Source organism: Drosophila teissieri, chromosome X (genome assembly GCF_016746235.2).
Source record: "Drosophila teissieri strain GT53w chromosome X, Prin_Dtei_1.1, whole genome shotgun sequence".
In the NCBI taxonomy this organism is placed as follows: domain Eukaryota; kingdom Metazoa; phylum Arthropoda; class Insecta; order Diptera; family Drosophilidae; genus Drosophila; species Drosophila teissieri.
In genome coordinates this window covers 20,779,787-20,805,593 of record NC_053034.1, presented here as the reverse complement: position 1 = coordinate 20,805,593, position 25,807 = coordinate 20,779,787, and the positions used below count along the sequence as shown (strand labels likewise).

The 25,807-nt window shown below is 44.3% G+C and overlaps 3 protein-coding genes and 1 non-coding gene across 13 annotated transcripts; 2 read left to right on the top strand and 2 right to left on the bottom strand.

Annotated features, from left to right (window-relative positions):
- Positions 1-100: 100 nt before the first annotated feature.
- Positions 101-2,283, top strand: LOC122623813 (probable ATP-dependent RNA helicase DDX56). The gene is made up of 4 exons (XM_043803156.1): positions 101-252; positions 313-1,064; positions 1,258-1,686; positions 1,745-2,283. The coding sequence occupies exons 1-4, from the start codon at positions 187-189 to the stop codon at positions 2,178-2,180; spliced, it is 1,683 nt and encodes a 560-aa protein (XP_043659091.1). The 5' UTR covers positions 101-186; the 3' UTR covers positions 2,181-2,283.
- LOC122625398 lies at positions 1,101-1,193 on the top strand. The gene has a single exon (XR_006326570.1). It is a non-coding gene; the product is annotated as a small nucleolar RNA Z30a (small nucleolar RNA).
- Positions 2,284-2,869: 586 nt separating the features above from the next.
- LOC122623283 (proline dehydrogenase 1, mitochondrial) lies at positions 2,870-13,918 on the bottom strand. 7 transcript variants are annotated; one of them, XM_043802336.1, is made up of 12 exons: positions 13,741-13,918; positions 11,347-11,893; positions 7,918-8,039; positions 7,294-7,380; positions 7,044-7,225; positions 6,348-6,383; positions 5,848-5,912; positions 5,299-5,477; positions 5,056-5,230; positions 4,646-4,999; positions 4,402-4,579; positions 2,870-4,330 (listed from the first exon to the last, which is right to left on the bottom strand). In XM_043802336.1, the coding sequence occupies exons 2-12, from the start codon at positions 11,806-11,808 to the stop codon at positions 4,125-4,127; spliced, it is 2,046 nt and encodes a 681-aa protein (XP_043658271.1). In that variant the 5' UTR covers positions 11,809-11,893; positions 13,741-13,918; the 3' UTR covers positions 2,870-4,124. The 7 variants fall into 7 exon arrangements, with proteins under 7 accessions (XP_043658271.1, XP_043658270.1, XP_043658274.1 ...); XM_043802335.1 differs by lacking the exon at positions 7,918-8,039 and adding an exon at positions 8,312-8,433 and having other exon boundaries at positions 13,741-13,916; XM_043802339.1 differs by lacking the exons at positions 7,918-8,039; positions 13,741-13,918 and adding exons at positions 8,312-8,433; positions 13,424-13,636.
- Positions 13,919-15,467: 1,549 nt separating this feature from the next.
- Positions 15,468-25,807, bottom strand: LOC122623602. 4 transcript variants are annotated; one of them, XM_043802852.1, is made up of 4 exons: positions 23,613-23,747; positions 17,866-18,902; positions 17,724-17,805; positions 15,468-17,610 (listed from the first exon to the last, which is right to left on the bottom strand). In XM_043802852.1, the coding sequence occupies exons 2-4, from the start codon at positions 18,843-18,845 to the stop codon at positions 16,354-16,356; spliced, it is 2,319 nt and encodes a 772-aa protein (XP_043658787.1). In that variant the 5' UTR covers positions 18,846-18,902; positions 23,613-23,747; the 3' UTR covers positions 15,468-16,353. The 4 variants fall into 4 exon arrangements, 3 of the variants coding, with proteins under 3 accessions (XP_043658787.1, XP_043658788.1, XP_043658789.1); XM_043802853.1 differs by lacking the exon at positions 23,613-23,747 and adding an exon at positions 20,500-20,590; XM_043802854.1 differs by lacking the exon at positions 23,613-23,747 and adding an exon at positions 20,462-20,562.

Below are 25,807 nucleotides of genomic sequence, written 5' to 3'. Positions count from 1 at the left end.
TTTTTTAATGTTGAATGTTGTCAGATCCCTTTTCTAAATTTGATTTCAATAACAGTTCATTTCCACCATCGATAGACCGATACAGCCGCCGATAATTCGAAAGACCGATACCTCACTCTTTTTGTTGTTGGGCCCGAAAACGTGCGCTGCGCATTTTCTAGGGTTTTTTTTATACCGTCGCCCGCCATGAGCCAGAAGACCCAGAAAACGGTGCAGTTCCACGAGCTGGAGCTGGATCAGCGCATCCTTAAGGTGAGTGCACCGGCTTGCGTCTGAAAGTGCCTGTTTCAAAGTGTTGTGCTTATCTTTCAGGCGGTGGCCCAGCTGGGTTGGCAGCAGCCCACGCTCATCCAGTCGACAGCGATACCGCTGCTCCTGGAGGGCAAGGATGTGGTGGTGCGTGCCCGCACCGGATCCGGCAAGACTGCCACCTACGCCCTGCCACTGATTCAGAAGATCCTGAACTCCAAACTGAACGCCAGCGAGCAGTGTGTGAGCGCCGTGATCCTGGCGCCCACCAAGGAGCTATGCCGGCAGTCCCGTAAGGTGATAGAGCAGCTGGTCGAGTCCTGTGGCAAAGTTGTTCGCGTGGCGGACATTGCTGGTAGCTCCAACGACACGGTGACACAGAGGCATGCCTTAGCTGAAAGACCAGACATAGTGGTCGCCACACCCGCCAAGTTGCTGGCCCACGCCGAGGCTGGTAGCGTGGTGGATCTGAAGCATGTGGAGACCTTGGTGGTGGACGAGGCGGATCTGGTGTTTGCCTTTGGATACGAGAAGGACTTCAAACGGCTGATCAAGCACCTGCCACCCATCTACCAGGCTGTCCTGGTCTCCGCTACTCTCACCGACGATGTGGTGCGCATGAAGGGCCTGTGCCTGAACAACCCGGTGACGCTGAAGCTCGAGGAGCCGGAGGTGGTGTCGCAAGATCAACTGACGCACCAGCGCATCCTGGCTGAGGAAAACGACAAGCCGTCTATATTGTACGCCTTATTAAAGCTGAGGCTTATACGCGGCAAGAGCATCATCTTTGTGAACAGCATCGATCGTTGTTACAAGTGAGTAAAACATGCCAAGTCCCATAAATGTACAGGAGCCAATGATGATAAAACCATGAATGTAGGGAGTGGGCAGCTGGCAACAGTTGGCGCACGCATGACCAGCAACTAATCTTCTCGCTGATGGCATTCCCATCTGACCTTAAGTACTTCCGATAGTTCGTCCTAACAATTTCCCGATTAACTCTTTCAGGGTTCGCCTGTTCCTAGAGCAGTTCGGCATCCGTGCCTGCGTCTTGAACTCCGAGCTGCCGGCCAACATTCGCATCCACACAATTAGCCAGTTCAACAAGGGCACCTACGACATAATCATTGCCTCCGACGAACATCATCTTGAACAGCCCGGAGGCAAATCAGCAACTAACCGAAAATCCCCGCGCAGCGGAGACATGGAGTCAAGTGCTTCCCGCGGCATCGACTTCCAGTGCGTGAACAACGTAATCAACTTCGACTTCCCCAGGGATGTAACGTCATATATCCATCGGGCGGGCAGGACGGCCAGAGGAAACAACAAGGGCTCCGTCTTGTCATTCGTTAGCATGAAGGAGGCCAAGGTGAACGATGCCGTTGAGAAGAAACTGTGCGATAGCTTTGCAGCCCAAGAGGGCGAACAGATTATCAAGTGAGTATAGAATGGCATTTTCAAAAATGTTCAATTGCTAAGTGTGCCTTCATTTCAGGAACTACCAGTTTAAAATGGAAGAAGTGGAGTCCTTCCGTTATCGTGCTCAGGATTGCTGGCGTGCTGCAACTCGCGTCGCTGTTCACGACACTCGCATTAGGGAGATAAAGACAGAGATCCTCAACTGCGAGAAGCTGAAGGGATTTTTCGAGGAGAACAAACGCGATCTGCAAGCGCTTCGGCACGACAAGCCTCTGCGCGCCATCAAGGTGCAGAGTCATCTATCTGACATGCCCGAGTACATAGTGCCAAAGGCCCTGAAGCGAGTAGTTGGAACGTCTTCCTCCACCGCCGGAGCCTCGGAAGCCAAACAGCCACGACAATCGGCCGCCAAGGCTGCCTTCGAGCGACAGGCCAATGATCCTTTGATGGGTAGCCAGGTGGACTTCGGCAAACGGCGTCCTGCCACTCGGCGAAAAAAGAAGGCGTTGTAGGGGAATAAATTGTCCATAGTCGCATTAGTCCTAAGAAGTAATGTTAATATTGTTGATGTAAGGAAAACATAAAAACGGCCTTCAAAGATGTTTGCTATTTAAATACTGTTATTTTATTTCTCAATTCGAATAGGCGATAACTGTTCTTGACAAGCCCGGGTAATTGTCTTCCTCATATATATACATATATATGAAAATTGTATAAATCATTATAGAATTTGACATCATAGGTGTGAATATCACGTATCATTGTAATGTAATTTGTGAACACCTATCACAGATTTATTTCCAATTATTTGCAATACCTCCAAATGTGTGTTTTTGTACTTATCCAGCAGATAAGCAAGTGAATGTCTTTAAAAAATTAGAATCTTGGCAGGTGGGTGCTTAATACCCCCCTGTTTGGGTGGCATTGGGTAACCACTGAACCAGCTAGACGGAGAAAGCACTATATCATTTGCTTAACTTTTCTGACTGAGCAGCGGACGGAAAATGAAATAAATCTACGAGCCCCATTACTCAAATTGCCAGAAGATCGTCGTATGAGCTACGATGATTATCCAGCAGCTGGATACCATTTAAGGTCATTATTCTGAGAGTCCCAGGGAACAATAGATCACCATTAGCGGCGATTTGGGTAGTTTACCCGGAGAACTGCACTCAAATGAAATTTAAGCGATGCATGGAGATTCGTTTTTAACATTTTATTATTGTCATTGAAATAGTTAACATTCATACAATTATTTATTCATTTATTTATAGCGTTTATGCAATACAGTAATAATCATGAGGGTAATAATAAAAAACTATTCGGTTCGATCTGCGCGCCTTAGTATATGGCCAAGTCTGTCTGTCTATATATGTAGTTGTCTGAGCAATCGAAACGCGGAAACGGATAAGGAAACGAATTGAAAACAGGGGGAAACTTTTTGTTGCGGGGTCTCATCCATCGACTATCGTAGTAATGACTTTATAATATCGCTCCGTTAAGTGCTAAATTAAACGTATACATTTAAGTTAATTTAGCATAATCGTAATAAAACTCGCTAGGTTTAGGTATAGGTATGCGCGGTTATCCCAGGTTCCTATGAACAGTATTATTTATTTGACTATTTCGGATGGGAGGGCCACGAGCTGGAGGAACAAATGCTCTGCACACTCTCTCTCTCGCTATTGCTCTATATAAATATATAGTTTATGGTATAACTTAGGGAAAACGAACATGAAATCACATTGCAAATGAAGAATGGATAACTAACAACTGATATACTGATACTGAGGAACAGGCACAATCACGAAGTTAATGAATCTAGACTAAAATGCAGCCATACACATACATGTATCTATGTAGATATATCTCTATAAACGTTTGCTCTCATTATATTGTATATAATATGTATATACCATACGATTTATGCTTTATTTGTTACGATGCTTAAAAATGTTTGCTTTAATTCAATCCCCTTTTTCAAAATCCTCGTTGTGGACATCCCACATTCGCTTTCTTACGTTTTTGACGCTTTTCAGTTTTTTTCTTTCTATTTTTTTCTTTGTAACACACATACAGAACTCGTTTAGATTATTGTTGCAACAAGACGTAAAAATATACATATTTTCATCAAAAATTACCACCGCTCAGTGCTACCGTCTCTAATTGAAGTTGTTTGTGGGCAAAGAAGGTCCTGCAGATTTGCAGGACGACACAATGAGTTAGAACATTTTCGCTCCTTTGCAGGACCTTGGTATATACATAAGTTTTCATATATGTATATACCGTGGATATACGAAAATTTCGTAAGAGTAATAAGAACGACAAAAAAAACATTAAAATAGGTCCGAAGCTATCGATTTCCTGGCGATATCCTCAGCCGGATATAATTGGCAACCGATTTGCCACCTCAGGGATGTGTGTGGGTGAGAGTGATTCCATCCATCCAGGCCAGCTTAGATGGGCACGTAGTTGCCCTTAGGCTTGTAGAACAGCTGGCCACGCATCAGACGACGCCGGATCTCAGAGAGCAAAAGGCGCTTTTCCTTCTTGATCTTCTTGAGCACACCCTTGTTCTCCTGGGCACGACGAGACAAGTAGGGCAGCACCTCTTCGACAGGGCCATATGGTATGTATTTGTACGCCGAGTAGCCCGCTTGACCTGTAGGTGGGAAATAACATAAATGAAATGAAATAAAAGACAAGTAAAAGGGGCACGGTATGGAAACATACCCAGTGGGAAAGTGATGTAGTCGCACATGCCCAGCAGTTGACCGAAGCAGATCACCTTGTCCTCCGGTGAGATGCCGATCTCCTTCATCTGCTGGATGGCAAATCGCACGGTGTCTTCGTTGTGCGAGGCCACCATAATGCCAATCTTCCTGGCATCGTCATCACAGTCCTTCATTAGCTGGAATTATTTAGAAAATCTTGGTTTACTTATAATCAGTGATAACCGAAATACACGATTTCCCACCTTAATGCGTCGCAAGCACTCGGACAACGTCTTGTGATACATGTCCGTGGTGGCCTCGAACGTGGGATTTACGGGATCCGGATAGCCCAGCGACTTGGCACGGTCCCGCTCCTGGTCCATATAGGCACCGCGCACCAGCTTGGCTCCGAAGTAGAAGTTCTGGCGCTTGGCCTGCTCCAGATCGGTGTTCACCTCGCGGAACGTTTCGCGCAGGTAGCACTGGTACGTATTAAAGACAATGGCCTTGTCCTTGTTGTACTTGCGCATCATTTCCAGGGTGATGCGTGAGATGGCCGGCTGGAAGTAAGTCTGCTCCGCATCCACCATGATGCGCACATCCAAATCCGCAGCAGCCTGAGGTTGGTAATACCATTTTAGTTTGATTCCACAACTAGAGTGGCAAAACACACCTTTACAATCGTGTTGAGGCGACGGATCATGTTCCTGAACATCTCCTCCTCCTTGGGCGGTATTTGTGAGATCAGTCGGCGCATCTGTCCGGTTTGGGGATCGGGAACGCGGAAGGTGTCGCTCAGCTGCGAGTCCTCGTCTACGATGCCAGACCAGGGAAACAGATGCAAAATTCTGAAAGCGATAGACGAGCGTGGAAAGTCAGTTTGGTAAGGAGTTTAATAAGAAGAAAACGGACTCACCCCTCCTTGTCGGACGTTACGTTGTTCAGGAACTCCTTCACGTCCTTATTGTCGCCCAGCGTGGCGTAATACTTCTCGAGATCCTTGATGGTCTTGTGGTGGGTCAACACATTGCCCTGACCGCCCACCATGTCCTCCATGTACTTGCGTGTGCGCATAATTACCTCGGACAGTTGCAGCTGCAAACGAGAGTCAAGGTCATCAGAATGAAAAGAAGAAGGAAGTTTATACTAATAGTCCCTAATGATTGTAAATACATAAAATCATAGGTATCATATATAACTTATTAAGATTTACGAGGTTTCTCTTTTAGGATTACTTTTTAAAGTTTTGATTTTATAGCTTTGAGGAAATCATTAGAGGTTGACATTTATCGGCTGCGGCAAGTGAAACGTTTAAGAATCAGTTGTTTTCACTATCCATTAGCGTCAATTAACTGTGTTCCTTTTCCATTTCCATTTATTAACACCTATTAACCCCTGTGTTTCCCGTATAAATAAAGCTACTCAATTATGTGGTTCTCAAGGGGATTACGTTGTGCGAACTTACCAGCAATTGTGGACGGCCAAGGGCGGTGAGTTTAATGGCGGTGATGCCAGTTCCGAAGGTGGCGCCTGCAGGTCGATATTCGGATCAATCGGTGGTTGGTTGGTGGAAATGAAAAGCATTTGGAAAAAGAGCAGAGCAATCGGTGAATGCGATGCGGTGGCAGAGGCGAAAGTTGGAAAGCGGATTCTACAGATATATAGCATACGAGTATATGTCTAACTACGGCACATAGAAGCGTCAAGAGTTACGGGTACGAGTACGGATTGAGTTGCAGACACAGAGATACGAAGCAACGACAAAGGCGACGACATCGCATTACAGCAACCAACTGAAAACGCACACGAAATGGCTAGAAAGTCAAACTAGTTTGCTTTGCTCTGTCGAAATACGGAATTGGCCATCAATGGTTACTCTTTCGGGTATTTCGGATACTTGTTGGATAGTTTTCGAAGTTACTTGTTGGCATTTTGGGTTGTGTGTTCGTTAATTTCTCGGCTTACCCGTGGCCACTGCCCGGGGCACCTTGCGATCATCATCTGTTCATATTTGGATTCGCAACGAATTCGAATTGATTTTGGATTTTAAGTTATGTGGGGGTTATTCGATAATCGATGGGTTGGTGCCGTTTTGGGGATTTTTGCGGGGCAGAAAGAAGAATTTATTAATCATAAATTAAAATTTATTTCAGGAAGAGAGATCGAGTGTGTAAAAAGATAGAGAAAAGGAGAAAGCCTAGCAGGAAACAGCCTAGAACCCCAAAATCATTGAATGCAGGACGGGGAAACTACACAGATCTGCGGGAATGTTCTCACCTATTTGTCATATTTGTCATAAGTAGTGACATATCGAGTTGAATGTGAACAATTTGTTTTATATAACATTCTGGTTCTGGTTTCATTTTGTAGGAATTCATATTTCGATTAAAGTAAAGTTAAGCATACTGATTTTTCTTGATCCATCTGATTGAATAAAGTAAAGTAAAACTCATAGCTCGATATGTCATGTCTTTCGTTCAGTACGCTAAAAACAAAACAAACGAAATTAAACTGCATGCTTAACGTTTAGCGTTTGCTTTGCACGTTCTAAATTGAAACATTTGCACAGAGGAAGTCAGGGATCGTGAGAGGGAACTCAAGGAACTTGCATGCCGGAGTCGGCTATCGGGAACCAGCGAGGAAAACTGGCCAAGAACATACCCGAAACGGCCTCCAGACACTTGATGAAGATCTCCATGTTCCGCTCGCAGGTGGCCTCGTTCAAGTAGAAGTAGGTGCGAGCACTGCTGACCTTGTAGCGCCGATCGGCGAAGGACTTGTCCACATGGTACTGCGGCATGCTGCCCTCCTCCTTCTTGTCGCCTGCACTGGAGACGGAGGATCTGAAAGAAACAGAATAAGTATACAAATTAAAGCTAAACTAAATGACTAGATGGATTTCAGGACTTACTCTACTTCACGCTTCTCGGCCTCCTCCTGGGTGATATCCTCCTCAACGGAATAGTCGAGAATCGGCTTAACGCCGAAGGATCTTAGCCTGTAATTGTACGAAATGCATTAGCTCAAGTTTCCAGCAAGCCAATAAAACACAAAATATTAGTAAAATAGAAGAATTTTGAGTATGGCTTGGTTAGCGGTTGAGAAAATTTAAAGTTCTTTCGTTAAATGGGATCGAATTCGGATTGGGGATTCGCATCTGAATATTCGAGTAGATCTTTCATGCTGACACATGCCCAGGACTTGGAAGAGCCTCCCATTAGTGAGGTCACTATGCTTGCTTAGAATATTAGTAGCAACATGTGTGGTCTATATTATGTGTACATATACATATATGGATGGTGGAAATAATAGCACCAAAGATGCTTTAGCCAAACTTTCTGAATTGTCCACTACTCAAGCTGCTGCTCAGTAAGTTTGAATTGAAGCAGTATTTCAAAAACACGCCATCGTGTTTCGAATGCTATTACTTCGGCTGAAACCATTTACATATATGCACTTGTAGTATCGGATATATTGGGATGCATGGGTTGCATGGGGTGCATGGGGTGCAGTGGGGTAGGGGGAGGGGGTTAACCTCTCTAGGGCGGGCACGATCGTGTGACGATTCTCGCCGGCCACAAAGTGTCCGTAGAAGCTGGACTTCATCAGCAGGACGAAGAGCTTCTGGCCGAGCAGGTTGCGCGTCAGTTTCATCAGCTGTTTATCGGCGTTATCGGTGTTTGTTCGATAATTATCGGTAAATGTGTTCGGTTGGTCAGGGATTCCATTAGAATACAAGTGTGGGCATTTAAGCGGGTTTCGCATAACCGTTTCACAGCCCGATTCGCGGCCAAAATAATAACATGAAGTAAACACAAAACCATAGGGCGGCAGAAAGCGATATTGAAACGGAAAAAACAAGAAAAGAAAAGAAAAAAAAGAAAAGAAAAAGGCGATAAGTGAGTGGGAGTGTCGTGGTGGGCAATTACCTTTCCAGTGTGGGTATGATCTTGATCTGATCCTCGCCGGCGACAAAGTGGCCATAGAAGGTCGCCTTCATCAATGCTGTAAATAACCGTTGACCCAATACGTTCTTTGACCATTTCATAAGCTGCGAAATTTTCGTTTGTTTTGATCGGTTTTATGCGGCATACACAGTAAGTTTGTAAGTTTGTCGGTTATAGATTTTGTGGTTTTTCGGTATTTTGTCATGTTGTGTGCGGCGTCAAAAATTGAATTCGAGATAGTTTTAATTTTCCGTTTGAGGCAATACAAAGTTGATATATGTACATATGTAGCAAGGACAGAGTTTTTGAAAGATGCAACTAATAACCATCGAATCTAGCTGAGATCCCTCCGCCCTGGTTTGTTCAATTTCTCATCGTCTGGATCGCACATAAATCACTTGGAATTTGGCCAAAAGGCAAAATAAAAAACGTGAACGAAGTCAAGGCCAAAATCGTTGCCAAAGTCCAACAATACAGCAATACAAAAATGCGACAAAAAGTGCGGAGGCGGCAATGTGTATTATTCTTAAGAGGCTGCATGTTACTTAAACGAGTGTCAGCTAAACACGCACATGCACACAACCATCCCATTTCCAAATTGAGCCTAGTGCTCAAAGAAAGATGATCCGCCGCGGATCCGTCAACTCAAACAGAAATCCACAGAAAATATAATATAAATGTGCGAACTTTGATGTTTTAGGCGAAGAACACATGAGCACTTCCTGAAATGCCGTAAAATAACGCAATCGATTATATAGACTCTATTGCAAACTTATTCATGCTAAGACTATGCGACTAGTAACAATACTATCTCTTAGGGAATATTTATGGATTTTAATAAAACATGCAATGCATTAGTCCAACTATTGAACTTTTAGATATTTGTGGAGACGAACAAATGTCAAACTGCATGTAATAAAACCAGGCAACAGGGGCAGGAAGAGATCGCCCAAGTTGGGAATCACCAAGTTTCCGGTTTCCTCACAACTCATTCCTTACAATGTGGAAAACACAAGAGCATTGGCCTCTGATAAATGATTCCCTTGCACGTGTGTGCTTTGCTTGATGCGGGATCCATCAGATGAATGGGATTCCAAGGAGGGGAAGGGGGTGAAGAAAGGAAAAGAGCATTCTCCGTCTGAGGGAACCGGTTTGGTCGGGAACACTGAGGTAATTAATTGAGTACAAAGTTGGCTAAAGAACACAAAGCCGACAATATAAATAAACCATCACCAAAACTGGTTACATAAAACAAATTCTCGTTTCGCATTCTATTTTTTGGGTATGGCTATGGCATGTTTTGCTTTTCTAGTCTCTTAACTTTTTCTTTGGCAGACAATCCGAAACCGAAGACAGGTGTTTGCCGTTGAGCTCTGGCCCCAAGAAAAAGCTGCCCCAGAGCTAACACCACCCCCGGTCACCTGGCACATGCCACCTGCCACTGTACCCCGCTTCCACCATGTTTTTTACCCATCAATACCCAACCCATTCTCACATATCACGAGACCCACACCGCTCGCTCGCCAAAAGCAATCGACGCGCTACTGCAAATAGAAATAGCGAAAAAATGAGTACACTCTGATAAAAAATCACCCGAATATGAGAACCCAATTGTGTTATTGAACCGTGAGCAAGAAAACACCTTCGTTAACCACAAGGGTTGCCTTGATTTTGCTACTTAGTATCAAATTTATATAGTAATTGTATCAAAAACGATTGTGCAAGCGATGTTTTCAAATAACGCTAAGTCAAGTGCTTTATTGCTGCCATGAAGGAATGGATGCCCGATTTTTTCTAGTGCATCACAGCAAAACGCTGAGATGTGGGCAAAGTCGACGCCTGACTAATGCCACATGTGATGTGATGTCTCCGGTCCCAGGTTGCTGTGCCAATATTCCCTGCGACAGCCATTAACCACCCATATATGCAAATTGCATCGAGCGGGGTGGAAAAATGATAGATAAGTAACCGTCGTGGCGACGCATGCACTTTGAGTAATCGATAAGCAATCAAACGATCGCCGACGTAATTAAATAGAATAGAAGCACGCTAGCGAAAATAAGGGGAAATGCGCGGGGTTTTCCAACGATTCCGATTGGCGCACATTCGGGGGCCTGACTATATAACGACCTATACTATACAGTCCACATAATCCATACGTCTCGCTGAGCAAATACGCACGAGTTAAGAGCAAACAGCGGGCCGAACAAGGTCGCCATCGCATCGGCAATTTGCATGGCAAAGTTTCCCTTTTTCCTGCCGTCAATCAGGCACTCATTCAATCTTCTGTGCGACTGCAGCACCTGCCAGAAAGTGGCAACAAATGCAACAAGCAATTAGCCAGGAATTCATCAGCACGAGGCGGGGAGCAAGCGAATTGAAAAGCGGAAACAAGGCGGAAAATCGGAAGGAAGGCAGCCAGCCACCTGACACGGGTTTCGGTTGCCCGGAAAATCGGAGTCAAGCGACTAGATGAGGCAGGTGAAAAATACACTCTGCGCGACAGGATCGATAAAATTCATGAATAAGGCAAAAATTCGTGAATATAAGAAAAGCAAACAAACGAATAAACTTTGGAGAAAATAATTAAAAATTCTTCTACGTTGAAGTTTGGACAACTTGACCAGTGGCCATGGAACTCAATGGCCTTAGCTGTTCATAACTTTTAGTTTATACTCACTGCAAGTTACATTTATATGAATATATATCATTGAATTAAAATGAAAGCAGCAGTAGAGGACATTAAACAGGCCAAGGGTCAGCGATCATTCATGGAGTTGAAATAAATGGGTTACAAATAGCTCACTATCTAAAAATACTTTCTTAATTACAGCTTTTAGAAAGCATTCAGCAGGGGTTGAGTACTAACAGAGCCTCAGACGGTACGCCCTTGATTTCTCAGCAAACAGAACCAGAAACAGAGAGGGATGCTCGGCTAGTCGATGGATTGGACCAATATAAGGGTCAAAGGACGCAGGACTCGGCAGAGCAGGAGCGCGGGACGCCGGTTAACTCACCGTCATGTTGTGCTCGACCAGCTTCTCGCTGGAACATATCATATAGACGAGATAGGCGCGTATCAGCTCGCCAGTGGTCTTGCTCTTGAAGGCGGCAATGGGATCATTGAAGCTCACGTCCAGGGGGTCCCTCTGCGGCGAGCCAGCGGGCGAGGGGTTCTTCTCCTGGGACGACTCCTGCTTCGTCGATCGCTTCACCGTCTCGCCGGACACCAGCTCCGGTTGTACCACAGCGGAGGCCTGCAGCGGCCGATCGCCGCTGTGCAGGAAACGCGCCCCATTGACTCCTCTCGTGGACTCCGATGCTGCTCCTTCGCCGGCGGTGCTGGTGCTCCTGGTGCCGCGCTGGTGGAAACTCCGGCAGGCGGCGACGGCCACGGAATTGCTCGACTTGCTGCTATTACGGCCGTAGACCAAACTGATGGCTGTTCGTTGGGCGCTCAGCGAACGGAGTAGAGCCATTACAAGGGATTCTGCGGTTTATTTCGGCTTTCTGCTCTCCGGCTTTTGAGACGGATATTGAAACGCACTCCGATCTCGGCTGTTTCTGTGAAAAACAATGCAAAATCAGAGGTAATTTCACTATTATCACTAAATCAAATCACCACGAATCTGAGGAAAGACAGTGGCGTAGCCATAAAATCACTAAAGGTTCTTATCTCGATTTCAATTTGATGAGTGGAACAAAATTGTATCGAAATTGGGAAATTTACATATCTAATAAAAAATATTTATTTTTATTTGAACAAATTAAATTTAGAACTAAATTCTAAACCTAATATAAACTTAACGAGTGCTAGCTGCTTAGGCCTTCGACTCGTAATAAAAAATACATTACCACTAATAGTCGTTTATAACTGATAATTGATTTTCAATAAAGGCTGATAGGATTGATTTAATTCTAATTGAAAGATAGTTCATCAATAAATGAAAATAACAAAGCAATGTATTATAACATCCATTTTTAAATTACACTGCCATGAACAAGAATCAGTGCATTTCACATATTATTTGAAACAATTTGCCTAATAGACTGTTTTTGGCCCCCCAATCCCCCCGCCTACGCCACTGATCACAGCTGATTTTGTCTGATTTATGGAGAGCTTTTCGCTCTGGGGCGCACTCTCCCTCTTTCGCTCGCTCCGAATGTTATACAACAAATGCGAAAAACGTGAGGTGGAGAGGGAGAGAGAGCGGAAGAACGGCGAAGCCGAAAAAACAGCACAACAACACAAACACACGTACGCGAGTACACCGTCGAAATGTTCAATTAAAAAACCCAATTTCTGGCCTGAGATCTATGTATCTTTCGCTATTATGTGTCTTTTGGGTTTCTTTCTTACTTCGTCTTTATTATTTATTCTATTACGCTTTGAGCGTTGTATACGCCGCAAAAGCACGAAACCAAATGCGACGAAGACGCCTGAAAATGGGGCGAATTGTTAGGCGATTGTCGGCGAATTCCACGAAGCGAAACGAGGAAGGACCCAAAGGCGAGAAAATCCTTTTCGCCGCTTCGCTCCCGTTTATGTAACTGTAAGTGTAACCGAGATTGTACCGTAATTGTAACTGCGACTGTGTGACGTCACAGGCATGCGAGCCCCTTTGATTTCGGTTTTGATTTGGCATTTGTTTTGATTTAATTGAAATGCGCCGCAAGCACACACTAATTGGTGTTAATTGCAGCTCTCCTTGATTCTCCCCAATTTTCGTTCTCTATTTTCCTCCCATTGGCCCCCTTTCCCGTTTTCATTTTATTTATTAATTAGCAGCCCGCTAAATAATTGCCAGACGAGAGGCTGCAATCAATCGAAAAAACTTGGCGGGTTTCATTGCACAGATTTCATTACACTTCATTATGGTCAATATCAAGTTCTGTCTCGCTCTGGCCGCCATGGTTAAAGGGAGACGGGGAGCTAGCGTACTTAAATTGCGAATTCATCAGAATGGTGTTTTTTTTTTTGTTTTTTCTTCGTTTTTGTTGCTACGCGGCGAATTGTACCTATTATATAACACTGCTTACTGCTCGCTACCTCTCTTTGTAGAGATCCTTTTATGATACAAATACAACACTCACACTCACATGTACACTGCAAAATTTCGCTTGACTTTCCCTAACTTTTTTTGCCCTGTTTTGCGGTTTTCCTCTATTTTCTCGATTTAAATTTTGCTTCAACGGTTGTTTTGTCACTTAAAAAAAAACAAACTACGATACATAACTAGCAACAACCCAAAAACAACAAAAGGGTATACAATTTATAAAATTGTTTGTTGGAAATTTTGTACAATCGCCAAACAGTTTTCCGGAAAAACTCGTGTTTGTTTGACAAACTTCTCACAGCAGCCTGCAAGAGGAGTAGAAAAGTGCCCGTTTCTGCCAGTGCATTTCCTCACCTCAGAAAAGACACACAAGTACAAGCACAATTATATTAATTTTTCGGTTTTTTCGAGTCTATGTTGTTCTTTTCGAGGGTTTTTGGTTTTTGCTGCTGCTGCGCGGGAGAGAGCGTGAGCACGCGCGAGAGGGAGAGAGAACGACTGCAAGGGTCTGAATTCGCGAACAAACTGAAACACATGAAGCGAAATTAAGGCCAACACGGCGAAAGCTCGTCCAAAAAAGCTTGTGAGAAATGGTCAAAACGCTTGTCGAACAGGAGGGTGAGGGGCAGAAAGCATCTTGGGGAGAGAGCGGGCGTGGTGGGCCACCCCCAGCAGCTGTTTGTGCTGCACGTGAGCGGAAAAAAGAAATCTAATCGAGAATTAATCGCCATCTTGTCCCCTCTTGTTGCCCAATTAAAATCGGTGCGCTTATCTACGCCCCTGGCGGTTGGCCAGAAATCTTTCGTGCTCTTATCTTATCAATGGACTCCGCCAGCGCCCCCAACGAACTCTCCTTCTTTCCATCTCTCTCTCCCTCTCAGTCTCTCTTTCAGCCGACCACTCGCACTCGTTTTGCCAACCGGCTAAATAACGAGCTTTGCCGGCGTCTTGCAACACTGGCTTGGCAACAGGGTTGCTTTCCACACAGAGCAATGAAAAAATATATCGATTACAAAATGAACTTGAATTTGAAATTTGGATTCAGAAATGTGCATTTTTCAAAATGTTACTTTGTGTCAAGAAAACTGATAGTGGAAAATATTTCAAATCTAGTCTTTCTTACTTACATTAAGAGAGCAGATCCAAATCGGAGTCCATTTACTGAATATAGAATTTTCTTATCGGACCCGCGTTAGCCAAATATTTCCATTTGTGTTCCGCCGTATGAAAGCATTTTAGAAAATGTTATTATTTTCTGTCCAATCTTATTGCAAGTGGTCGCAAAAGTTTATCAAAATAGTACTTGGCTTACTTCTCCTATATCAATAATTTAAAGTAACTTGAAACAAAAACATAAATATATAAGTTAGTAAATTTGTGTATAAGTGAATAAATGTAATAAGTGACACTTGAATTCGTTGATGGCACTTTCTATTAAAGTACCTTTAAGGTAATTTTTAAGAATTATTTTTATTAACAAATGTGTATCCAATAAATGTATCCAACAAATGTGTCGATTTAATGGAACGAAAAAAAATTGAAACATTTTTAAAAGTCGTGGTTGTGGCAGTGTTGTGGGCGTTACAGTGGGTGTGGCAACATCAGGAAACAAACTAACGCAGAATCTATATATGTATGTATGTATGTCTCTAAAATCTGCATGTTTAATCTCAACTTTCTAGCCTTTATAGTTCTTGAGACCTCGACGTTCTTACTGATGGACAGACGGACGTGGGAAGATCATCTCGCCTAATCCTGATCCTGATGACGAAAATGTATACTTTATAGGGTCGAAAACACTTCCTTCTTCCGGTTATATGCATACATTCTCTACGGGTAAAAAAAAGGATATGTAGAAACTATTTATGGCATCTAGGACATCTATGTATGTACATGTACGAAGTAAAAAATCTGCAAACATTATATGCACCCGATTATATTTCAATATATATAGCATATGTAAATATGTCTACACATGTAGATGCTTAATTATACCTGCATGTACATACATAAACTACTTACTTTCTGTGATTTAATAATTAAATATTGCAAAATTGGCTCTTCAGATGAAAATTCCCATGTTTCCACTTTAAAATGAATATATTTTTGTTGCAAATTGTTTGCGTTTTGACAAATATAGCAATAAGTTACGACTACATATTAGAAATAATAATAATTAACATGTAATGAGCGTTCGCAGCTGTTGATTTTGCTGCTTATGCGAACGCGGCCCGAAAAAGGAGAAACTTAACAAGAAAAAAACAGAACAAGTTATCTAAATACCAAATATATAGATATATGCGTGTGAAACTGAGGCGGGTCTCCTCCTACCGCCGTCATAACAAACAATACATAATTCACTATCGCCGCGACTCTCTTCTCGCATTCTCTTCTGCTGGCTTGCTTTTCTGTTATTACATAATATTATTGACTAAATTGTAGATCAACGAATGTCTGTTTTTCCATCTCCATTAGGCACCACCAGCAAATAGCTCAAAGCATTGTAAGTATCGAAAAGGAGTGCTCAACTTGACCGCAAGACTATCATAAAGGCGACAATTGGGAATTACATTCAGTTTAAAGTTTTCGATTGATAATATGATTAAAACAATAGAATATTAATGCACAGTTATGGGGTTAAGAACTGAATATTTCAAATATGTGTGCTCTTAACCCGAAAATCATGTAAAAACCTATAAATGTAAATAGAATATAAAGTATTATTCCTCAGCTCTGACGTAATGGATGATATGAATAACTGTTAAGGCCATGCTCTTTTTCTTCCTTAAAAACTACATAATAGGTGAATATCTAAACAGAATTTCATATTATAAGATTATGATATATGTGAATATATCATTTCCAAGTTATGACAATCTTGCAGTTTGCTATTTTGATTTGGGCTAACTATTTGGTGGTAATGCTGGACAGCCAGTGGTGCTGCTGATGTTAGTGGTGTTGCAGGCGCTAGTTGGACTTGGTCAGCTCAGTGCGGTTGGCGGCCACTTCGGCCAGAATGAGTAGATCTGAGGTAGAGGAGGTCACGTCGAAGGCCGTCTGCGAGGAGAGCGACGAGGATGACGACGAGGAGTTCGAAGACAGCGGTGGCGAGTTCGACGACGAGGTTACAGAGGCATTCACCGCCTTGGGAGTGCCGCTCTGGTTGAAGTAGTAGCTGCCATTAATGGTCAGGGGCAGAATTGAGGCCACCTCCTGTTCAATGGCACTGACATCGCGCCGAGTGATACTTTCTTTGCGCGCCTTTCGTCGCTGACTACCCACGGCCTGCAGTTGCTGCTGCTGCTTGATCCTCACTAGATGCTCGTTAACTGCTGGAACTGCTCCTTTTGCCGTAGCATCTACTGCTGCTGCATTCGAAGCTGCTGATGTACCACTTGTGCTGTTCGAGTTCCTCTGTTTCTTGGTGCCGCTAAACTTCTTCTTCTTTTTGGTGCTACGTTTGCGCTGCAGGTAAGCGTCCAAGCTGAGGGCCGGCAGCTCTTTGATTTTCTCCTCGAGATCAAAGAAACCACTGCTGCTTGACTCGGAAACGCTCCTCATATTTTTTTGCATGGAATCCGGGCTGCTACCCTGGCGTTCCGGTGGCGAAACGGGCGGTGTATTGGGGCCCGCATCCAAGGGTATGTCCATAAAGTTTCCACCCATACCGCCCGCCGGCGGCGATCGAGCCTTGCTCTTTTTAGCTATGGCCGCCAATTGACCGGAGTTGACCAATTCCTGGTAAATCTTGCCCTTGCAGGAGCGTGATGATTTGGCCTTCTTGTTGGGCGAGCTACCACTGGCCGCCTCCTCTTCGCTGGAGTTGCTCGAGTTGCTGTCCTGCAAGGAGCGCTTATTGCCATTGCCATTTGAATTGCCACCTGGCATGTGGGCAGATAAAAACTGACTGGTCTCGCTGAGCACCTGCTGCAGGGCGAAGTCCTTCTCTTGTACTTGAACTTGCAGTAGGGAGCTTAGCTCGCCCATCTGCGTTTCGTCTGCCAGTTTAAAGTAGTTGGGGCGCAGCATAGCACGCGGCATCTCCCCTCGCTCTGCCCACTGCATTTGCAGTGAAGCCGGCACCTGCTGCTGTGGCTGTTCTTCGCTGGGGATGAGCAAACCAGCAGCCGCGTTGCTGGGACGGGTAGCCAGTGTTCGCAGCGGCGGAGCTGGCAGTTTGTACCACTTGAAGTTTGGATTAGCATTGAAGAAGGCGTCTTTGTTCTACAAAAGAAAATCAATGCGCTTGTTAATCTCTTTATACTCAACAAACATGAGGCAAACAGCGGAATCAAAGAAATGAGCACGGGTAATATTTGTATGCTTATGATCCCCACCTGCTGTGCCAGATCCGTGAAGCAGTGCTTCTCCTGCTCGTCGAGAGCGGCCCACCAGTCGCCCAGGATTTTTGTAATGGCACTAAAATAGGAAAACATTGTAAGTACTTTGCAGTTGGTGGAGCTGGGAAAAAAAACCCACCGGTTCTCCAAGGTTCTGTAACGCTCCTTGACGATGCCGCGGTGTCTCTTGCAGAATATAAGGAAGGCATTCATGGGGCGGCGGGCATGATGCTCCGGTCGTGTGGTATCAGTTGCCTGATCCTGCTGTTGCTGTTGCGGCTCTACTTGATGGCTTTCCTGATCCTGCTCCTGCTGCGGCACTGTGACCACGTCCACGTCCACATGCTCTTCGGCGGCCTCGCGACGAATGCGCGTGACCTCCTGCTGCACAGGCAACTGGACTTGGATATCCGCCTCCTCTTCATCATCCTCCTCTTCATCGAGATCCTCCTCTTCGTCGTCCTCGTCTTCGGTGTCGCTGCTGCAGTCCTGCAACTTGGCATAGTTGTGCACATCCTCGATGCGCCGAAAGGCATTTTCTTGGTCTTCGGTGCGTTGCGGTTGGGGGTCAACTAAGGCACTTTTGGCTGATTTACCAGGTGATCCGTGTTCATCCCTTTTTCTGACTAATGTTTTAGTTTCTGCTCCTGCTGCGTTAGATGGCTTTTCTTTGGTCCTGGGCATGGGCAGCCAGCGGAGTTCGCTTGCTCCCATTTGGGATACCATCTTCGCAGCAGCTGTCAGGAAATCTCCTGATCTTTGGGAAAGTTCTCTGGATATCAAAAAATCCCTGGACAAGCCTGAAACATAGGATGCTGTTGCCGGAGAAAATCCCACAAGGTTTCCTGCTCCTTGGTTGCCGCTTGTTGCGGTGATTACTCCACTTGCTCCCGGTATCTTCTCAACTATTTTCAGCGCTCTGCCTGTGTAGTTCTTGTTGTTGCTCATTTTTGGCTCCGCTGTTTTAAGGCCACTGTAGTTGATGTTGTTGTTGCTGCTGCTGTTATTGCTGCTGCTGTTGTTGCTGTTGTTGTAGGCAAAGTGCAATTTAATTGCAGCACCTGTTGGCGTCACTTGCGCCACCTGCTGACCACCGCCAACGCTCAGGCCGTTGATCATGTTCTTAGCTTTCTTTTTCCACCTATTTGTCTAGTCCCGATCCTCGAACATATTACGCTGCAAGTATGGAAAAATTTCAATGATTTTTAGTGGGTGAATTTCACAAATGCAAGAAGACGGCGCTGCCAGTGTGGCTGGAAAATGAAAACTAATTGGCAGCTCTGGTTTTTGCGATATTGAGTTGTTTACAAATTTCCAGAGAGCGAGAAAGAGAGCGAGATAGATCAGCTGTGCATGTGTGTTTGTGCGTGCTATGACGCCTTTTCCCTTAGTTCTTTCTCTTTTTGTCTCACACAAAAGTTCCTTAAACAAAAATATAAACTCATCGCACACAAACAAAGTTATTTTTTTTCATTATTATGAAATTTAAGCGAATTAAGGCATACATACAACTTTGCAAAAAAACCCACATAAGCATTAAAATATTTGCAAAATAAATAAACAAAGCACCTGCAAAAAGGCAACGCACTCAAAAGTTACTGTTACTTATTGACTTGCAAAATTTTACAACACTGATTGCGAAGGTTAACAACAACAAGAACGGAAAAAAAAATTGATTTTTATGATCAATTGAATGAGCCTTATATGATTACAAACCTTTACAATTGCAACATGCACCTTTCTAATTTAATGTGTAGAAATCATGAATCGATTTATTAGACAATTAAAGTTAGTGCTGAAGTACAAAAAAATTCACTTTACTGCTTAGATTAATAACAACTAACATTATCAGTGCATAAGATTCGTTTTACTTCCAATACTTTATGCAAAGTTTAATAATAGTTTTAAATATTGATAAATACTTGTTTTTCGTACTGCTATTGCACAATTATGTGACAAACAAAACACACAAATAAAGAAATGGAAAAAGGAAAACAAAAACGAAAACGAAAACAGGCTACGTGTACAGCTGAGCGTTGGCTTGCATGTGTGTGTGTGTGTGTGTGTGTGTGCGAGCGGGAGAGCGCTCGAAGAGAGAGTGCGAGTGCGTTGGCTTCTCTCATTTTCGCAAAGTTCGCTTTGAACTTGATTAAACGCATTGTTGTTGCTGTTCTGTTCTTGTTGCTTTGTTATTCTGCTTATTTGTTTGTGCGAGCAACGCACTGCCTTTGTTGTTATTGTGGACATTTTTGGATGGAAAGAGAGGGGAAGAGGATCGCGGTACCAGCGTTGCCACCTGGCAAAGTAAAGTGCAGCTGTCAGCTGTTGGTTACCGTTGGCCATCTCTATCCATCTCGTTCACTCTCACACACACAGATGCACACGGTCAAGGCCAAGTTTTAAAAGGGGCGGTCGACGATGAGCGGTGGGGGCAGGGACGTTTCTGTTCATAACCTTCAAACGTTTAGTTCTAGGTTTTTAGGTTAGGTTTTCAGCTGCCTCTGAAATGCAATTTCTTGACTGTAACTTATAAAAAAATATAAAAAAAATAACAACAAAAATACAAAGCAGCACGCACACAAGCATATTATGTTCGCTCGCATATAAAGCTCACACACACACACACACACCAACAAAGAACAGCTGATGACGTTTGTTATTTTGTGCGCGTCGCTTATTTTTTAAGGTATTTTCGCATTAAACAATAAAGCTAAATGAAAAGTGTTTTTTATTGCCTTGTCGTAAATAAAAGTTTGTTCAAATCGCGCTTTACTTGAATTAAACTATTGCCTCGAACCGAAGACTCTGCTCTCGTTTAATTAAATTTCAATGTTGATGATGTCAAATGAGAATGAAAACTGACTGTGTTTTCTGTTTTTGTGTTTTTGTGCGGCGGCCAGAGGCAGCGACGTCGGCAGCAAAGACGACGATGTGGAGACGTCAACTCGCACTGTGGGCCCGATCGCGAAATTTTCTGCAAGTTGAGCAAACAAGTGTGATGTGTTCCAACTATTTTGAATTTGGGTTGCACTGTGCGTTTATTTAAATAATAAACATTTGTATAATATTTAAAAAAAAAAATAATGCGCGAAAGATTTTGTGACTTTGAATAGTTAGCGGTTCATTTTTTACTGATATTTACTTGACAGCGAAATTGACCCGAGCCACCAATAGGCCCTACTGTGCGCGGCGTCGCTGCTGACGTTTAATTGCGCTCTGCAGCAACAACAACACTAGAGCGAAATGTATTTTATTTTACTTTTTCTTTCTGCAGGCGCCCCTCAGTACGTGTGAGTGTATGTGAGCTCCCCATATCCGCAACGCATCCGTATTCACACATACACACCTGATAGCCTCTCTCCAAAAACAATAACAAAGTAACCGTTTGACGAGTGGAACGGAGAGTGCAGCCGTCTCTGTTGCACCTGCTGCACTCGCTCAGCTGTTTTCGCTTTGTTCTTGTTAGGGAGAGAATCGCAAAGAGTGCAGTTCAATTCATGAAAGGGGATTTGAAAACCATAGTTTTTGGATCCCAAGACACCATGACAATTAATAAAATTTTGGATTTAGATTTTGAATAAAAAATGGAAAACATTTTTGAAAACATTCAAAAAAGAAAAGGTATGTTTAATACATAACTTTTCTTTAACTATTTTTTAATTTTCGAAATAAAAGCAACGCACTTTAATACCCTGAGATGGGTAGTACAAGAAAATGAAAATGGTTGAAAGTGTAATATACATAAGTTGTTAGGAAGGTTCAAGATATTAGGTGGTTTGAAACCGTAAATTATAAAAGTTCCTGTTTTTAGCCTGCTTGAGTTTTTCTACCCTCTCCGTCTTTTTTTGCAACAAGTTGATCCGCAAATTGCACTATTAGTGAGTGTGTGCGTATTCTACATACATTATGTACACATATACATACATGTGTATGGAAATACACCCCCTCCTTGCCCACACGAAACCTATTGCCGTGCTTTTTTATTGCATAACCGCATTTAACAGTTTTGCTCGAACGGTTGCCGATTCGGTTTGTTTGCAATTTGCATTTTTGCCCAAGCCAGGGGCAACAACAATGTTATTGTTTTTCAAGGTCACACACACATGCAGAGCGAACGGCAAAACAACAACCCACCCACCGCCACCCCCTAAAATTCACCACCCCCCCACCCGCCGGTTCAGGTTTGGAGGTTCACTTCAGTTCACTCTTCTCTCAATTTTCGGCTGTGAGAGCGACACAAGCGACCCAACAAACAGGCTATCTCACACACACAGTCCGCCAAATACCATCCGCCCTCGGTACAGTGAACCATTGGTCGACCTACTGGGTATTTGCTCATAAGTTGTAGCTTTCGCCTTGTTGCCCAAAATAAAAAATGTTTCAAAAATAATAAAATAATTAACTCCATCAAAGGTTACAATTTATGAGTTTCAAAAGCATTTGTAGGAAAATGAGTATTATTGAAATTGAAGTACTAAACTAGAGATTTAAGATCTCAAAATTCAAAAACATTGGGACTGGTTAAACATATTTTAAAACGGACGGTTCACCATTTTGGGCGTGCACTGTATTTACGTATGATTTTGGGGCGACTGGGGATACCGTTATGCACTATATCTAGCTCTCTCGCTATTCTCTCCCTCCTTGTCACTGCCGTGAGTTGGGATGCATGTTGCTTGGTGGCAGTTTTCAGGGTCAGGGAAATTCGATTTTTGTGTCTGACTGTCTCCGCCTCTTCTTCTTCCCTGTGGTTTTCCTTCTGCGGGCGACCCACTAACAAGAACAATATGGTCAAGGCCAAGCTAAGTGAAGGAAAGCCCTATTGGAAATGCTAATAGGTATGAAACCCAAATACCCTTTCTTCGTCTTCATCAGCAGTGAATTACTAATACTAATGATGCAGAAATCATAAAAAATCTTTTAAAACTGGAAATACTGATTATTTTTGTCAAAACTGAAATTTCCTTTCCGAGCAAGATTTTGTGAAAAGTTATTAATAATTCAGTGGACTGGTTACTAAGAAAGAAACAAATATAGTCGAGTACCGGAGAACCGACGTAAAAGCACTTCTTTGGAGATTTCATTACTCAGTACCGTTTAATCACTCTGCTTAACTTGAATCGGAATCACGTTTTAAGCTGAACTTGATATGCGTAGGCGTCACAAAAATGAGCATGTTCAATCTTATGTTTTGAGTTCTTATAGTTTCAGAGATCCGGACGATCATACGGACTAACGGACGGACAAACAGTGATGACTCGACTCGGGTGGAATTTTGATAAAGATCTTTTAAGTGATACATACATACTTTATTAAGAATCTACGAGTAACGAGTATAAATATGAACATTTACATAAATAAATAACTATTTAGCTGCGATGTCCAAGCAGTGTGCTATAACCAACTCGAAAACTAGTAACAAAAAAATGCTCTCCACACTCGCACTGCGCTACCTTTTAGTTTGTTTTGTGCTAGTTTTTGTCTAGTTCTAATGTTAATGAACTTTGAAAAAGGGGCGTTCCACAACCGCGCCCAATTCCGCGAGTACATCATAAGACGGAATTATTATTCTATTTGCAGCCAAGAGCCAAACAATGATAAGTCGTATCGCACAAACCGCGGAAACTGGAGAGGAAAATGGGGGCGGGTGAAGGGTGCATAAGGGTGATAAGCGACAGCCCCGCCCTGAAGTATTTTTTAAACAATGTTAAGATTTAGGTTTTCGGCAAATATTTGCATTAAAATTAGGGAAAGAAACATCGCAATGTTTAATTAAATACAGATTGGAGTGGCCCAAACAGCAACTTCAAAAGTTATCAATTTAGGAATCCAAAAAGAAATAGTTATACCTAGCACCATATTTTCGAAATGACAACAATCACTCACCTAAATTGGCCACAAACAGCTTCGAGAAGTGATGTTCTAGTCGGGATCGATCCTACCGCTTGAGCACATTGATGAAGGTCTCGTGCGGCACGCGGATGTTGGCAAACATGCGCATCTTCTTCTTGCCCTCGGCCTGCTGCTTGAGAAGTTTCATCCGCCGGGTGACATCCCCCCCGTAGAGCTTGGCTGTCACATCCTTACGATACGCCTTGATGGTCTCGCGCGCCAGCACTTTGCTGCCCACACATGCCTGGATGGCGATCTGAACCATCTGCTTCGGAATAAGCTCCCGCAGCTTGAGAACCATCTGCCGAGCCACGCCCGTAGCCTTGGACACATGGACAATGCGGCACAGCTCCTCCACGGGCTTGCCGTTCAGATGGATGTCCAAACGAACCAGGTTCGAAGGATGATAGCCATGGTCCTCGTAGCTGAAACTAGCGTAGCCGGAACTCAATGACTTGAGGCGGTCGTGGAAGTCCAGGATGATCTCGCTTAACGGCAAGACGTACTTCATTAGCACACGGGTCTCGTCGATGTTCACCGAGCTCTGCTGCAGTCCCCGTCGCTCCACACACAGGCTGATCACCTGGCCAACATACTCCGTGGGTGTGATGATCGTGCCCAAAACCAAGGGTTCATAGTACTCCTTGATGGAATGCGGTTCCGGGAAGAGGGCTGCGTTTGAAATGTCCATGGTATCGCGACCCTGTTGCCTGATCATCTTTGGATTACTCAACACCAAACGATATGTGACGGAAGGCGCTGTGATTATGGGCTCGGCGCCATGCTCCTGCTCCAAACGCTGGCAGAAGACCTCCATGTGCAGAAGTCCCAGGAAGCCCAAACGCCAGCCTTGTCCCAAAGCCGGGCTGGAATCCACTTTTACAGTGACCGCCGAGTCATTGAGTACCATCTTATCGATGGCACTGCGCAGGGCGACATGTTTGGACTGATCGGCGGGAAAAACTCCAGCAAAAACAAGGGGCTGTTGCGGACGATAGCTACCTGCGGCGGCGACGGACTGGTTCTTCAGGTGAATGGTGTCGCCAACAATGGACTCCTTGCTGTTTCGCATATTGCAAGCAATCAAACCCACTTGACCAGCGGATAGATCCGGAACGGGACACTCGGCTGGTCTCAACACAGAGATGCTTTTTATGGGATACACCTTCTTGGTGGCCAGCGACTGAATGTCCTGGTTCTGCTCTAGTTTTCCATTTAGCACATAAATTAGGTTAAGGGCTCCGCGATACTTGTCGAACCAGCTGTCGAAGATTAGAGCCCGAAAGTTACTGTCCCGTTGAACTTGTGGGGGCGGCACGGTTTCTATAACCCTTTCTAAGACTTGAGATACGCCGGTGCCCAGCTTGGCGGACACGCGCAGCACCTGGTCGGGCTCTATGCCGAACAGCAGCTTTAGATCCTGGCAGACTTGATCAGGGTTTGCGTGCTTGATGTCTATCTTGTTGAGCACGGGGACCACTGCCAGCTGACGCTGCTTGGCTAGATGATAATTGGCCACTGTTTGAGCCTGCACACCATGACATGCGTCCACCAGGAGTACCACACCATCGCAGGCAGCCAGAGATCGGGAAACCTGGGGAATAGGTAAATGATTAGCAGACGAATTAGCTGATTTTTGACACAAAACCCACTTCATTGGAAAAATCTACGTGACCAGGAGTGTCAATGAGATTGAGGAGATAAAGCTGGCCCTTGTGACGGTGAAAGATCGATGCGGTTTGTGCCTTGACCGTGATCCCGCGCTCCCGCTCCACTTGCAGGCTGTCCAGCACCTGATGCTGCCCGGCATTCCGCGCAATGGCTCCCGTGAGCTCTAGCAGCCGATCAGCCAGCGTGCTCTTGCCGTGATCCACATGCGCAATGATGCTGAAGTTCCGGATGCGCTGCACCGGCATGCGGGCAAATTCGCGCAACAGCTCCGCCTGCGAGGGCTCCTCCACTTTGGCCAGGGGCTCCTCCGCTTCGGCCTTGACCTGGTTGGTGGTGCTCAGGCTGCGGGCAAAGCAGCTCCTTGAGCTGGCCACCAGCCAAGTGGAGTGCCGCCTGTCCCCCACACGCTGCAGCAACCAGCGGATGGAAATCGTGCGGATCATAGCTGAATTTACATTTCTTGCCGGCAAAAAAAGTTGTTACCGCACACCATGTGCGCCGTGTGACCTTACGATGAA